This window comes from Natator depressus, chromosome 8, assembly GCF_965152275.1.
Source record: "Natator depressus isolate rNatDep1 chromosome 8, rNatDep2.hap1, whole genome shotgun sequence".
In the NCBI taxonomy this organism is placed as follows: domain Eukaryota; kingdom Metazoa; phylum Chordata; order Testudines; family Cheloniidae; genus Natator; species Natator depressus.
In genome coordinates this window covers 105701974-105716416 of record NC_134241.1, presented here as the reverse complement: position 1 = coordinate 105716416, position 14443 = coordinate 105701974, and the positions used below count along the sequence as shown (strand labels likewise).

At 54.4% G+C, this 14443-nt stretch overlaps 1 protein-coding gene across 14 annotated transcripts in view; it reads left to right on the top strand.

Moving 5' to 3' along the window:
- The window catches only part of PTPRF (protein tyrosine phosphatase receptor type F), a 599167-nt gene that overhangs the window by 539696 nt on the left and 45028 nt on the right, over nucleotides 1-14443 (top strand). For all 14 annotated transcript variants that reach the window (XM_074961921.1, XM_074961920.1, XM_074961934.1 and 11 more), the window contains 4 exons: nucleotides 4158-4411; nucleotides 5155-5245; nucleotides 7794-7997; nucleotides 11528-11682. In XM_074961921.1, coding sequence (XP_074818022.1) covers nucleotides 4158-4411; nucleotides 5155-5245; nucleotides 7794-7997; nucleotides 11528-11682 — 704 coding nt within the window. The remainder of the gene's footprint in view (nucleotides 1-4157; nucleotides 4412-5154; nucleotides 5246-7793; nucleotides 7998-11527; nucleotides 11683-14443) is intronic.

The window sequence follows — 14443 nt, the reverse complement described above, 5'->3', positions numbered from 1 at the left end:
GGCCACATTTCACTGCTGACTAAAGTCGGCGTCACTGAGCCGTTCTGCTTCAGGCCCCTGGGCTCCCACGCAGCAGTGACTTTATCCCTGTGCCCTTACACCATCGTACGGCTCATGGAGAGGCACTGACTGGTGGTGCAGAGCGTTGGAGAAGGTAATGCAGATTGGCAGGTAAAGCAGCACGGAGCCGTTGTGGGGAGAGGGGCTGGGAGCGCTGTTCCGCTGTCCTTGGGCACACGTGTCTGGGCAAGGCAATGAACGTCATCTTCGGATGTCAGCAGGAGACCATGCAATGCAAGTTTTTGTAGCTTTTCAACCAAACCCAGAGCAAGCAAGGAGACTCTGGCTGAAAGCCCCAGACTGTCCATCCAGTCTGCAGCACTCGTGGGCCTTCCTGCCCCCACCCCCAGGGAAACACCGCACCCTTGTTCCTGTTCCTGGAGCTGCCGCGTTTCTGCACCAGCAGAGATGGCTGGTTGCTGACTCAGCAGACCGCGATGTCGCTCAGAGAGGACGGACGCAGGCTTGACTTGGTGGCGAAAGCGCGGCCAGGTTCATTGTCAGCAAAGCTCGGTGTCAGTGCCCAGCTCGCTGGGTATCGGCACACTAACGTGTGTACGCCTGTGATGAGGTGTCCCGTAGGCCAATACAAAGCTGCCCCTCCTCTTATACAGCGATACAAACAAATTACGTGCTACTCTCCAGATAGAAAAGGAGGACTTGTGGCACCTTAGAGACTAACCAATTTATTTGCGCATGAGCTTTCGTGAGCTACAGCTCACTTCATCGGATGCATACTGTGGAAACTGCAGAATACATTATTATATACACAGACAGCATGAAACAATACCTCCTCCCACCCCACTCTCCTGCTGGTAATAGCTTATCTAAAGTGATCATCAAGATGGGCCATTTCCAGCACAAATCCAGGTTTTCTCACCCTCCGCCCCCCCACAGACAAACTCACTCTCTTGCTGGTAATGGCCCATCCAAAGTGAGCACTCTCTTCACAATGTGTATGATAATCAAGGTGGGCCATTTCCTGCAGGAATCCAGGTTCTCTCACCCCCCTCCAAAAACCACACACACAAACTCTCCTTACAACGTGCATGAAAATCAAGGTGGGCCATTTCCAGCACAAATACAGGTTTTCTCACCCCCCAACCCGCTGGAAATGGCCCATCTTGATGATCACTTTAGATAAGCTATTACCAGCAGGAGAGTGGGGTGGGAGGAGGTATTGTTTCATGTTCTCTGTGTATATAAATCTCCCCACTGTATTTTCCACAGTATGCATCCGATGAAGTGAGCTGTAGCTCACGAAAGCTTATGCTCAAATAAATTGGTTAGTCTCTAAGGTGCCACAAGTCCTCCTTTTCTTTTTGCGAATACAGACTAACACGGCTGTTACTCTGAAATACTCTCCAGATGTTACTAGTTACCGTCCTTGTGCCTCACACCTAATAGTTCAGATAAAACCTCCTCATCCGTTATCCTGACCTCCCCTCCGGATCTTACACGGGGTCCCACCCCACCCTCTGAGGAGAGCATTAGGTGGTTACTTGAGAGGTCTGCGTCTTGTGTTTGCTTGGTCAGCTGATTCCTAGTGTTACTACTCTAACAATGCCCACTTTGGTTCACAGCTGACCTTGGCTCATACTTTTAACCATGCCTAGGGCTCCAGCAAGGCCTATAACCTTCACACATGTGCATTTTATAGACAATATACCTTCCTAAAGCACATGTGGAAGCCCTTTGGAATCACTTAGTTGTGGGAGACTGTGTGATGGGAGATCCCACCTGCAGAGTCTGGGATGGGGAGCAGAGTTAGAGCTGGGTTTGTGTGACCTTCATGTTTCAACTTTGTTCTTGTTTGAGTCTGAGCAGGTTTCCTGAGCTGAGGCAGGGAGTCAGGTAGGAATCTGCCTGCAGCCCAGCCCTGTTCTTGTCTGGAATATGTTGCCCACTGCTGCAATGTTCTGTTAGTGTTTGAAGGAGTTGATGCAAGGACAGACTGCAGAGCTGTAAAATAACCAGCTGTTTCTTCTCGCTTGGCTGAGTCTGGTGTGACTGAGCAGGAGGAAACCTGCCAATTACACATCTGAGATTCCAGAGGCTTTAAGAGGCATTTCTGGGTCTGGATTCTTTGCACTCACTCTAGCGCCTGTCTGATGTGTCTCTCTGCAGAGACGGGGATTAAAGCCTCGGAAGAAATAGTCTCGCAGGAGTCACAGCAGAGAACACTCCCTCTGCATCGCCTCTGGACTGGGGAGCCAGCAGGGCTCTCATCGCTGCAGGCATCCTTGTTAATTTAGCAGCAGAGGCCCATCCCTAAATCTTTTTGCCTATTACAAGTCAATGAGAACGTTGATCGTGTCCCTCTCCTACTGAGCCCTCCCCTTGTGCTTGGTTCCCAGCTGACCATCTCCTCTGGGATGCTGGAGAAGAGTCTGTATGTGAATGGACCAACCTCAGCAGAGTGCAGTGGCCAAAGCCTTCTGGCACGTGGCTACTTGGATAACCCAGAGCAGCACTGTACGCCTCACTCTACTCCCTGTGCCTGGCTGCCCCTTGGGGTTCTGCAGGGCCTGCTGCTCCACTTCTCTCTGGAGAGGCCAGCTCCCCTGAGGAGTTAGTGAGCGGCACCTGCCCCAATGAGACAGCAGCTTCTTCAGGGCTCTGCTGGCTGCTTGCAGTGTGGGCTGGCAGAAGTGTCCCACCTCCCTCTTGTGCTGCTTCGCCAGGCTCAGCTGCACCCAGAGGGGAGAAAGATTGCTGGGTCCCTTCTCTGGAGAGCCCAAAGGCAGAGCATGTTTGTTGGCGTGAGCCAGCTGTCTCCACCTGGGTGCTCTAGGCTCACCCCCTCCCTGGTTCTTGACAGCAGCTCTCAGTATATGGTATCTTCAGAGCGCTTTATGCGCGTTAATTGCTCAAGCAGCCTCCGCTAGATTCAGGAACACCCCACAGAGTGCTGGGGATTGCCTAGCAGAAAGGAGCCAGCCTTCTGCTGCAGCCGAAGGTCGCTTCAGGCCCTCCAGTCCTCTCACCAGCACCGCCTGTGTGGGGGGGTTGCTTGTGTTTCTGACTCTGCCACGCGTTGCTGTTACAGCTGGGGTGGGGAGGTGTCCCCGTGCCGCTGGCTCTTCCACTGAGAGTTTGAACCAGGGCTCAGATCCAGATTTTCAGCCTGAAACCAACGGAGCCCAGCAGGTGCCGCTCTGCTGATGCAGAACAGCAGCTGGAGCAAATTCATACTGAGCACGTGGGGCAGCAGCAACCACCAAGGAGAGCCCACAGCACCACGCGTCCAGGAGAGCAGCTCTCGGTCAGCCAACTAGGGTGGGTTGAGAAGGCAGCCACAGGGGCCTGTTTCCCTCTTGTTTCCTCGTGATACCACGTGGCAATGCCCTGCTCCATGCCAACAGGAGAGTGCTCTATGCTAATGTCAGTTCCCCATTCTCTCCAGCAGTGATGCTGGGTGCAGTTCTTTGGAAGCCCACCCCAGGCAGAGGTAAGGTTTGAGCCCCAAGCGCTGTGCTTGGATTGCAGCGCGCCAGCAGCCATTGTGCTGGTGCCCTGGTGTCACACCAGTGAGGTCGTGCTTGTGGATGTGTGAGATGCATTACTGATTGGTCAGAGGCATTATTCTAGGAAACAAATGATCCCTGTAGTTCCCTTTCTGGGAAGGGGCAGTTCTGCGTTAACCTTTGAGCCTGCATTTACTGTTAGATTAGGGATGAAACCACTTTAGAGCAAATGGGGTTTTATGCCAAAAGTCCATTGTATGTCATGTCCCCACAAGGAAACAAAGACCCATTAATATAAACCCATCTGTATGGTCGTCCTACCTATGCGCTGAAGGGGGGGGCATCGCCAGGGACGCGTCTGGTGGAGTCTTTGCAGTTTAGGATTCTAACCACCCAGCTGGTTTTCGAGATGCCGCACTGTGGCTGTAAGGAGCGGTGAGTGCTGCTCTGCCGGCGGCTGTGGGTTACTCTGCCGGACCTCAAGCTGTCTGGCTCTTTATGGAATGCACAGGATGGGAACCGCCTGAGGTAGGGCCCAGAGCCAGATTATCAGCTCTAATGCTGCCTTCTGTTCTGAGCATGTTTTGTCAGCAGCTGCCCTGCTGCATGATGTGTCCTTTCCTGTTTCAGATCCTGTACAACAGCCAGAGTGTGGAGGTGGACGGCCATTCGATGAAGAAGCTCATAAGTGACCTTCAGCCGGATACAGAGTATTCCTTTGTGCTAATGAACCGCGGCAGCAGCGCTGGTGGGCTCCAGCACCGGGTATCTATCCACACGGCTCCTGATGTCTTGCAGAACAAACCCATCTCCACAAACAAATACATGCAGGAAGGAAAGTTCACCCTCACCCTTCCCAAAGTCCAGACCTCAGCGCCAGTTAGGTAGGTGCTCCCTGCTAATGGACCAGAGGGCAAGGGGAGGTAGGAGGCTGGATTGTTCTCTTTATGTACCCACTGAGTGTAACCCATTCTAACCCATTGATTCGGTAACATTGTGGGATGAATGCCAGAGCAGCCCGCAAATGCTGGAGCCAGGTTTTCCCTTCACCACATAACAGTGTATTGCTGGCATGTTCTGAGCTGATGTTTTTGTGAGATAGGGCAACACAGCTCCCCATCCCTTCTAGAGGCGGGACTGAGACCCTCCCGGTAAAGCCAGCTGAGGGGCCGGAGGTGCTTTCTCTGTCACTGTGCAACAGCTTTTGAATAAATTGTATCTTTAAAGCCTCCAGGAGATTAAAACACGCCAGTTCATAGAAGTCTCATTTGTAACTGTGATAGCCTCGTGCTGAAACCCAATTCCCCCAGGGCTCCTGCTACAGCCAGTTTATCTAAATGTCCTTACCCCAGCTCCTTCTACCATCCTCTAGCGCGTGGTCTGTGTATCTTCATTAACCTAATGATCGCTAGCAGGGAGTGTTCCGATCCTCAGCACAGCAGGAAAACTGGCCTCTGACTCAGTGAAGCTTTTTGCCCATTACAGAAGGGGAGAAAGAGGAGATTTGGGGAAGGGGTTTTGATGGGAGGCATCTTGAACCTGTTTCTAGTCAATCGCCTGCTAAAGAAATGTCCTGATATCTCCTGCTAGCACCAGCCACCTCCCCTGACCCCTCTTTCCTCCCCAGGTGGTACTATATTGTGGTTGTGCCAGTAGATCAAACCACCAGCAGCCGCACGGCCCGGTGGCGGACGCCTGATGAGATGGAGCTGGACCAGGTAGGAGTCAATGAGACCTGGTTTAAGTATGATCTTCTAAGGCTTCCTTTTGTGCTTCGCCCACGCTGCCTGGGCCCTGGGAAAGGTGGCTTAGTGCTCCGGCTTGTGTGAGGTAAGGGGCACAGCCAGGCCTGCCAGGGGACAGGATTGCAGAGAAGCCCCCAGAGCTCACCTTTTCCTTCCTGCCTGTGCAGGGTCTGATAACAATCCTCATGCTTGGCGCTCCCACAGCCTGCCCAAGGGTTTGATTCCTAACGATGATCCTTCGCCTTCTAGATTCTTCCCTGGGAGACTCCCTCAGCCCTTGGCAAACATTGAGTCAGACCCCAGCATTAGGCAGGAGAGTAGTACTGTCCCCATTTTACAAGTGGGGAAGCTGAGAAGCCAGATCATTTACCCAGGGTGTCTCCGAATGTCAGGTACAGAGCTAAAACTCAGCACCCAAAACTCTCAACCCCCCATCCAGTGCCCTAGCCCCTTCCACGTTGCACTGTCAGAATGCTTTTCATGGTTTAACCGTCACAGCTCCCTGTCTGTCTTCGGAGTAGGATTTGAATGATGCGCAGTAAATATGGCCCAGGGGCCACACATTGAACGAGGAGAAAACAAAATATTGAACAGCTGATCATTGCTTCCGGTGCGCTGAATGAGGCAGGGTCCTGTGGACAGCATAGTGTGTGATCGTGTGATTCAAAACTCTCTCATAATGCATAGACACCAGGGGGCCGACTGAAAGCTGTGGGGCAACGTGCATTCTGGCCTTTCCTGCATTAGAGTGCTTGACTTCGCTCACAGAGCCGCACGCTCTCGCTGCAGCCCAGAGTTAGACACAGGCCAGTCTGTATCCTCCATACTCGGACTTCCAGCAGTGTGGGCTAATACAGCCGAAGAGGAGGCAGTGCAGCACGGGGGCTCGTGGTGACCGTAACAGGGTGGTTCTGAAGCACGCAGAGGTTTGGTTTTTTCAGTAGACACTAGAAGGGGCTTTCACTAATGCCAGCCCCTTGTGCACGAGCCCAAGTCTGCACTGCTGCATGGTGAACGGGCAGCGAGGTCCTGCGGTGGTGCCAAACAAGCACAGAGCAGGCGCGGCCTGGTGTCACCCTCGGCTGAAAGGGACTGACGGGTGACAATGGGCAGCAAATGGCTGCGGTGCAGACGTGCTGGCTGTAATTCCCCACCCCTGCAGCTCTCATTCGTCCCTGCCTTGTGCAAACATCACAGTCCATTGGCGTTCTCCTGCTCCTCATGGTTCCCAGGGTATTAGTGAGCCTCCCTGGCTCACTGCAACAGGGGCCCAGCTGCCAGGGGGGAGAGGCTGGGGCGCTTTGACGGCCTGCCAGCACCTCTGCGTAAGTACCCGTGTTTCCAGCCCCAGGTCACTCTCGGGCCCTGTCTGCTCTGACAATGCAGCAGTGACACGTTGGGCTGTGAAATGTATTTCATGCCTCCTCCTCCATTTGAAATTAAAATGTCTGTTCGGAGCCTGGCATTCATTTTTATTCACTAGAAAAGCTTCTTCAGACACCGGAGAGTCGTCCTTAGCGGCGTAATTGAATGTTGGGGTGTTTATGCCTTTTTCAGGAATTTGTGGCCAACTATGAAATTTGCCATTTTTGTTCTGAGCATCCCATGAAATCTGCTGTGGCCACACGCAGCCCTGCCGCAGCCCAGCACGGGGAAATAGCGGAGCTCAGACAGGGGAGAGATGCACAAATGTCACTTCTTTTTCTCTACAGCAGCTGCGACTGCAGTTCACACCCACTGTCTGTGCAGAGCCAAGCGGCTCTCCATGCCAACAGAGAGCACAGACCATGGCCTGCTTCCCTTGCAGCCAGCTGGAATCCATTAACCCAGTGCTCCTGGGGTCCAAACAATGCCCCTCCCGTGAAGTAACAGCGTGAGAGTCACAGCGGCCGAGTCCCCAGGCCCAGACCTCTTGCTGACACCAGCCTAGGTGCGAAGGCGCTTGCAGCAGATCCCACGGTGATGGGGGCCCCAGCAATGCCTTCAACGGCTGGAGCTTCAGTCACACCCTCCAGCCCCCCAGTTGCTTTGCTGCATGTTAACTGTACTCAGCCAGGAGCCTTTCCTCCCCTTCCCCAGCCCAGCCTCATCCGTTGACCTCAGCCTGTTGTTATGGAAATGAGCATGAGGTTGCCAGTCCAGCCCTCTGACTTGAGGAGTGGGAGGGGCTGCCGGGGGTCAATGAAATGGGAGTTAGTGAAATAAGTTTCAGAGTAGCAGCCGTGTTAGTCTGTATTTGCAAAAAGAAAAGGAGGACTTGTGGCACCTTAGAGACTAATGCATCCGATGAAGTGAGCTGTAGCTTACGAAAGCTCATGCTCAAATAAGTTGGTTAGTCTCTAAGGTGCCACAAGTCCTCCTTTTCTTTTAGTGAAATAAGTGGGGAGGATAGTTCTGAAACTCCTGTTCCTGGCTAGGCGTGGCCCAATCCACGTGCAGGTCCCCTGCTGTCGGTCAGGGCAGCGTGCACCTCTCCAACGCTGGGGAGAGGGAGGTAATGACCCAAGTTCTTTGTTCTCAGTTACTGGAGGCCATCAGCCAGGGCAGGCGCCAGCGCCGTCAAGCAGACAGGCTGAAGCCCTATATTGCTGCTCAAGTGGACGTGTTGCCGGAGACCTTCACCTTGGGAGACGAGAAGACCTACAAGGGCTTCTACAACAAGCCGCTCTCCGAGGATCTGAGCTATCGCTGCTTCGTGCTGGCGTCGCTGGAGGATGGCGAGACGGTAAGGGCTTCTTGCTAGAAGGGGCATCCCCCTCGCCCCCAGCCAAGGGGCACCCGAGGGGCTCAGTGCAGGGAGCTGGCAGCCTGTTCAGTGGAGTTCCCTGCAAAGTGAGGCGAGCCAGGCAGGTAGCTGGTGTCAGGGAGAGGAGGCGTCCATTGGAACTGACTTGATGAATGGTGTTTTCAGAGGGAAAGAGCAGGTGTCTTTGACATGCCAGATGACAGCTGAGGGCAGCAATGGGAGTTGAGCCGGGCCACTGCAGAACTCCAGACTCCGCTGTGATGGGGGCTGGCTCTGAGACACATTTTTGCTCACAAAAGTGACTGTGGAGCAGCCTCGTGAATCCAGGCCTTTGCACTCACAGGGACCAGGGCTCGGAGACAGCCCGTAGGCATCCAGCAGCCTCACCCACCCTTCCTAAACTGCTGCTGTGCTCACCAGACTCTCAGCTGGTGGCTGCGGAGAAACCTCTAAACTGGCATGCGGAGAGGAGCCCGCCAGCACTGGGTGGGTGGAGGAGGGCTGCTCCGTGCACCCTGGTGCAGGGTAGCTCCGGTGCCCTGTAACAATAGGTTAGACATCAGCATTGTCTGAGTACCCCCACCTTTTTCTCCAGTCTCCTGGCAGTAACGCTCCAACCCTATCTGCCCCGGGACAAGTCGGAGCTCCAGGAGTGCTGAGATGCCACTGGGATCTGCAGAGCAATTTTGCACTCCGCTTTGTGACCCTGTCGATTCTGGAGTCAGCCCTGATGCAGGAGGCGGGGCGGAGTCCTGCGCACTCCAGCTGCCCTGGACTCTGCCTGGCTGAACAGGGCTGACTCAGAAGAGACTTGGAGGGGAGCTTGGAGATTCACTTCCCTGATCAGAATCTCCCTTGAAAGGGGCGTGTAAGGGACTACATTCACCTGTTCCCACAGTAACAGGGTCTCTGCTGGGCGAAGCCGTGAAAGCGTGAGTGTTCCCAGCCCTGGTGCCTCTCCTTGCGAAGGGGAAAGGGCGCATACCTGGATCAGCTGGCCCAGCACGCAGGGGTCTACGGGAGGAAGAGGATGGCTGCCTCAGTAAGCATGAAATAGCAGAGCAAGACCTGTGCAGTGAGACCCTCCTGTAAATTGCTTGTGGGGGAGGGTAGGAGAGAGGTGGCAGCGGCAGTGTGTAAATAACGGGAGATAATAAAGATGCTCCGGACCCTCCACTCAGCTCCCACACTGGGGCTCACTTCTTCAGCCTCATTTACTTGTAATGGCTCATTAGCACTGGTCAAACTCTCTGTTACTCACGGTGCGTGTGGCAAGGTGCAGACCCAGGGAGGAGGGGAAGAGTCCCGGCTCACAATGCAGAGGTCTCAGATCACACTGGCCAGGCACCGTGCCCTACGAGAAACGCCCCACTCGGGTAGCTAACTGAGGCCTGTGCGCTGGGAGGCGCAGCCCTGAGGGGTCACTGCCAGCTTCCACCTCGGCGGGGATGGGGATGGATTCCAAGCATAATGCAGACCTGGTGCAGCCCTCCTGCAAGGCAGCCGGCTAGTAGCTTTACTGCCCCAGGACTCTGTACTGCGTCACCCTGGTACATGGGGCCCATTCACCCGCAAAGCACAAGGCAGTCTGTCCCCACACCACTCCTGCATTGCATGCTGTGTCCCAAGAGTCGGGGCGAGCGTGGCTCGTCACCAGTCAGGCGCTGGGAGCATGGCTCATCGGGGGCACCTGCTCCATCTGGAAAGGGCCAGGCACTAGTGGGTGCCCTTGGAAACCTCATCCTCGCTGGGGCTCCTTCCTTGCTTTGGGGGAGTCCAGGGGACGCTGGAGTCCCAGGCCCCTTTGCAAGCCAAGCAGGGCAAACGCTCTGAAGCGCTGCTGGCTGGAGCTGGGAAGGAGGCTCCAGGTGATAGTGGCGTTTAGCCCTGTCTTCTGTGGGACCTGTGCGCCTTCCTCAGCAATGAGCCCCTCCCTCCCGCTGCCCACTCCCCTCCCCAGCCTCGTCTGGCAGAGACGGAGATGGAGTTAGCTCGTCCCCCTCCTCACCCCTGTGTCAGGGTCCGGGAGAGCGCCAGACACCTGGGGGGCCCGAGCTATCTCCCTAGTGCCCCTAATGGCCACACGCAGACATTGGCCAGGAAAGGAGAAGAGCCTGAAGTCTGCAGAAGCCTATGTGGGGCGTGCAAGGGCGCATTGCCCCAGCAGAACCTGCTGCCAGGGCCGCTGCAGGCTGCTGATAAATCTGACTAGATGCACCCGAGGGTTGAACCTGTGCATTGCCGGAATGGGGTCGTAGATAGCAGGCCTGTCTGTATGCTACTCCTGTTTGTATCCGGGATGCCCAGGAGAGGAGATCAAGGTGTGCATTTATGTGAGGCTCGCTTGCTTTTCCCACCCGCCCCTTCGCACCTGCACCCAGGTGAAGTGTGTGTCTGAACTTGACCATAAAGCAGGCAATGTATAGATCCACGGGCACCTTTTCTGTCACCAGAACTTTCTGTCTGTGGCAAGGCTGGACAGTTTCTAGTTCCTGAGCATAGGGCAGCAGGTGCTACTCTGAGCAGCTCCAGCTTTCTCTCCAGGCGGAAGGGATTGCTTTTTGCAGTATTTAACCCCTCTGACCCAGTAAGGCTGAGCTGTGAAGCGATGCCACGGCGACATAAGCCTTAGCAACGGCAGCATAACAAGCCTGCAGCTGGGCGTTGGGTCTGTTAATCCTGCCCTGCTGTACTCGCTCTAAGAAGCAGCCTCTTCGAGGCCGTAGGTCACTGTGCCACCACACTAGTTCTTTGGAAGGACCCTGCTAGCGAGAGACCCCTGCACCAAGATTTCTGCTCACAGAGCTGAGACACAGAGACGTCTCTTGTCCTTTTGTTCCCTCAAGAGAAGTGTCTAGCCTGGCAGGGGTTCTCCTACTAGAGCCCCATCCTGGGGAGATGCGTTTATATCAGCATAATAGGTGTTATAAACCACTTAGCGCTCATCAGCCGGCCGGTGCCTGGGATTTCAAAGCCTGTAATTTGCTAAAAGGTTTTTTCTCTCTCCTGCTGGTAATAGCTCACCTTACCTGATCACTCTGGTTACAGTGTGTATGGTCACACCCATTGCTTCATGTTCTCTGTGTATATAAATCTCCCCGCTGTATTTTCCACTGCATGCATCCGATGAAGTGAGTCTCTAAGGTGCCACAAGTCCTCCTGTTCTTTTTGCAGATACAGACTAACAGGGCTGCTAGTGTGGGGAGTTGCTCTTAGCTGGGCTGTTCCATTTCGGCACCTAGGGAGCTCGGCTGGCTGGCTGGCTGGACAATTGCTCTAAGTTGGATTGTGCCATTTCCCAGGAGCAGGAGGGGGACAAGGCGGATATCCATGTGTGCTGTGTCCTGGCTTGCTGGCATGATGCCCGGGCGCACAGGGAGCCCTGGGTGTGGGAGCCAGACCCCCCCACACTGGGCAGAGGCAGGGGGCCATACAATAGGATGGAAGGTGGTCGTTTCCTTCAGCCTAACAGATGTTTGCATTCCTCCCCCCCGCACCGTGCTCTGCAGAAGAGGTACGCAGCCAGCCCCTACTCGGATGAGATCGTGATGGAAGTGTCTTCAGCAAAGCAGCAGGACGAGCCCGAGATGCTGTGGGTGATGGGACCGGTGCTGGCCGTTATATTAATCATCATCATCGTCATTGCTATCCTGCTCTTCAAAAGGTGAGAGCCAGGCCTGCTCCCCACACAGCATGTCAGCACCCAGTGACCTCCCTCCCTCCCTCCATCAGACCCACGTTCCCCATCTGACGCTGCCCCTCCCAGTTCAGGGCCTACAGGCATGGTGGAGGGCGTGCGAAGCTGCATATAGGGCTGGTTTGTAAAGGCAGTAGAAGGCTGGCTGGGGGCATGAATGTGAATCCCCAGGTACAGAAAGAAGAGGGAGGCTGGAGGTCCAGGGCCCCGGGGGAAGGGGAAGCTATCTGTCCTTGGTGGCATGCCAGGAGGAGTCCCCCTACTCTCGGGTTAGCTGCCCCAGGTTGGTTTCCAGAGCCTGAGTGTCCTGGTGAAGTTGAAGATGTGGGCGCCTGATCGGCCCCTCTCAGGTGCCCCTCCTGAGGAGCCTGCCTGCTTCACTCCGCTCCTCTGCAGGCCAAGGACACTCGGGGCTAAACCCAGACAGAAATGCTGCTGCTCCTCCTGATGCCCCTCACAGCTCTGGCTGAGCGCCCCACTGGCGCTGCGGGCTCCCTGCTGAAGGACCAGCCCTCCAAGCTCCCTGGGTTAGTCCCCATACCTGGGCCGTAAGCTCTGTAGTGTGACCCTGTATTGTAAGTCTCTGTGATGAGCTGTTGGTTCATTTACATGAGTTTCTATAGCCCACTCAATTGTAATCGGTTAGAGTCTATCAGCTCACCTCCTGGATTCTCTCTTTCTATGTGTATTTTGTGCTGGGGGAAGGGAGCTGGCTTTGTTCTCTGATTAAATGGAGCTCTGTGCATGTGCAGTCAGTGATCACCTCCTTTCTTCTGTTTCTGCTCTTCTCTGGATCTAGTAAACAAGAAAGGTAGGAATTCGTTTTCTCTTCCGTCTTCGTTCAAAGTTTAAAATCTACTTCCCCCTTTAAGAACCTACTGTCTGGTGTGTCCCTGCTTCCCTGTGTGCAGGCGTGGTGAAAGCCAAGGGTTGAAGGCAGTGGCCACATCCTACCCCTCAGCCTTTAGCGATTCACGTGGCCGACAATCACGGGTCACAAGATTTGTGCCAGAATCTTTTGCAAATGGGTTACAAATCTAGAAATGTTTCAGAGTAGATTGTAAGTGATTATAGGGGTTTCTTTGCACTCCCAGAATAGCTGGTCTTTCAGCTGAGGACTTAGGTGTCTGTAACATGGTGTCTCCTGCAGCTGGTAAAGTTTACCCTGACCTTGCCACGGGTGCGATGCCAGCTTGTGGCCATTGCTTTGACAAGGGACTTGTGCTGCTTGGGAAAGTGTCATCTGAGCTGGGCTCCATAATTCAACCCCTGCCTTGACGCATTAGCCCATGCCCAGATGGCCCTGTGTGGCAATTCACCTGTTGCCAGGAAGGGTTTTTTTAAGGAAGTTGACACACACAGATGGTTCCTGAGCCACGCAAGGAATGTTTTGTGGAAGCCCAGGGCAGATATTCCCTCATCTGGGTTTCCCTCTGTCTGTCTGTAGGTCCCTTTGGGTACTGGGCCCAGCTTGGCTTAGTTTTGTTTTGTTTTATTTGTGCTCCCCAGCCCTATTGTGAGATGGACTCTTCAGAAATTAAATTACTTGGTTCCATTGTGCTCTTCACTTGGCATTGTGAGACTGCAGCACCCGGCACACAGTGCCTCTCAGCTCTCCTCCAGGTGCTGAGTCCGGCTGGTTTCGCTCTCTAGCTTCTTTTCTGAGGGGTTTTCTCCCTGGAGTTCTAAATCTCAAATGCAAATGGTTTGAATCCAACTATTGGTACTTTGTATGAAAGTCTGGACAGCCTGGATTTGTTGGTTTCACAGAAGCCCTGTGTGGGCTTTTGAAACTGACTAATATCAAACACCTCTTTTGCCTCCTTCCCCACAGAGACCCAAGTCACATTGTCCAAGGACTTGGGGACCAAAGTACGATAGCATATGCCGTGTCTCACCATGGTGTCTGAGAGCGGGAGAGACAGTGCTTTCGTGTGCACTTGTCCCTCTCCTTCCATGGATGCTGTTAAGTCCGGGAACTCTCCTGTCTGGCTCTCAAAGAGTCAGAGGACTTGGTAGATGCTTGGATGACTCCACATGGTGTGAGGATCACACACTGCTCCTCCCCTGCCGATCGCCCCCAGTGTCTTGTAGTCCCAGTAACCACACGCTGTGGCTGCAGACTGAACTTCAGTCATGGCTGGGTGCCCCCGAGTGAAGGGAAATTCTGCTGCCTAGAATCAGCAAACAGTGAGTGACGTCCTGCCGCTCCCCCAGCCGGCACTGATGCGGAAACCCATGTGCACAGCCCTGGCTCAGTGTGTACGTAGCAATACCCTGCCCTGGAACAGCACCTTTCCTGTCAGGTACGAGAGACTCCGGCCACCCACCCGTCCGAAATGCAGCTACTGCTGGGCGGAACATGGCAGCTGTTAAAAATGCCCAGCAACTCCTCAGAACAGATTAGAAAGGGGAGGAAAGCTGGTGAATTTAGATGGGGACACAAGCTAAAATTGGCCTGGGATATTGGTGACAATATGCTCGTCTCCTACAGAAAGCTGTGGGGCCTTTGACATTCACCAGTGGGGCAGCCCCCTGGGTTTATGTTTTGTCCAAAAGACAAAGCTTCCAGTATCCCAGCAGCACCCTCTAGTTCTACGCTGAGGCATTTGGGTCAGCACTGACCCAGAGAAATGTCCCCCCTCCACACAGCACAGTGCCCCCCAGCACCCCACGGGGGCATTCCCTTTAGTTGTAACCCAAGGGGAAGAGCGGTGCCATCTGAAAC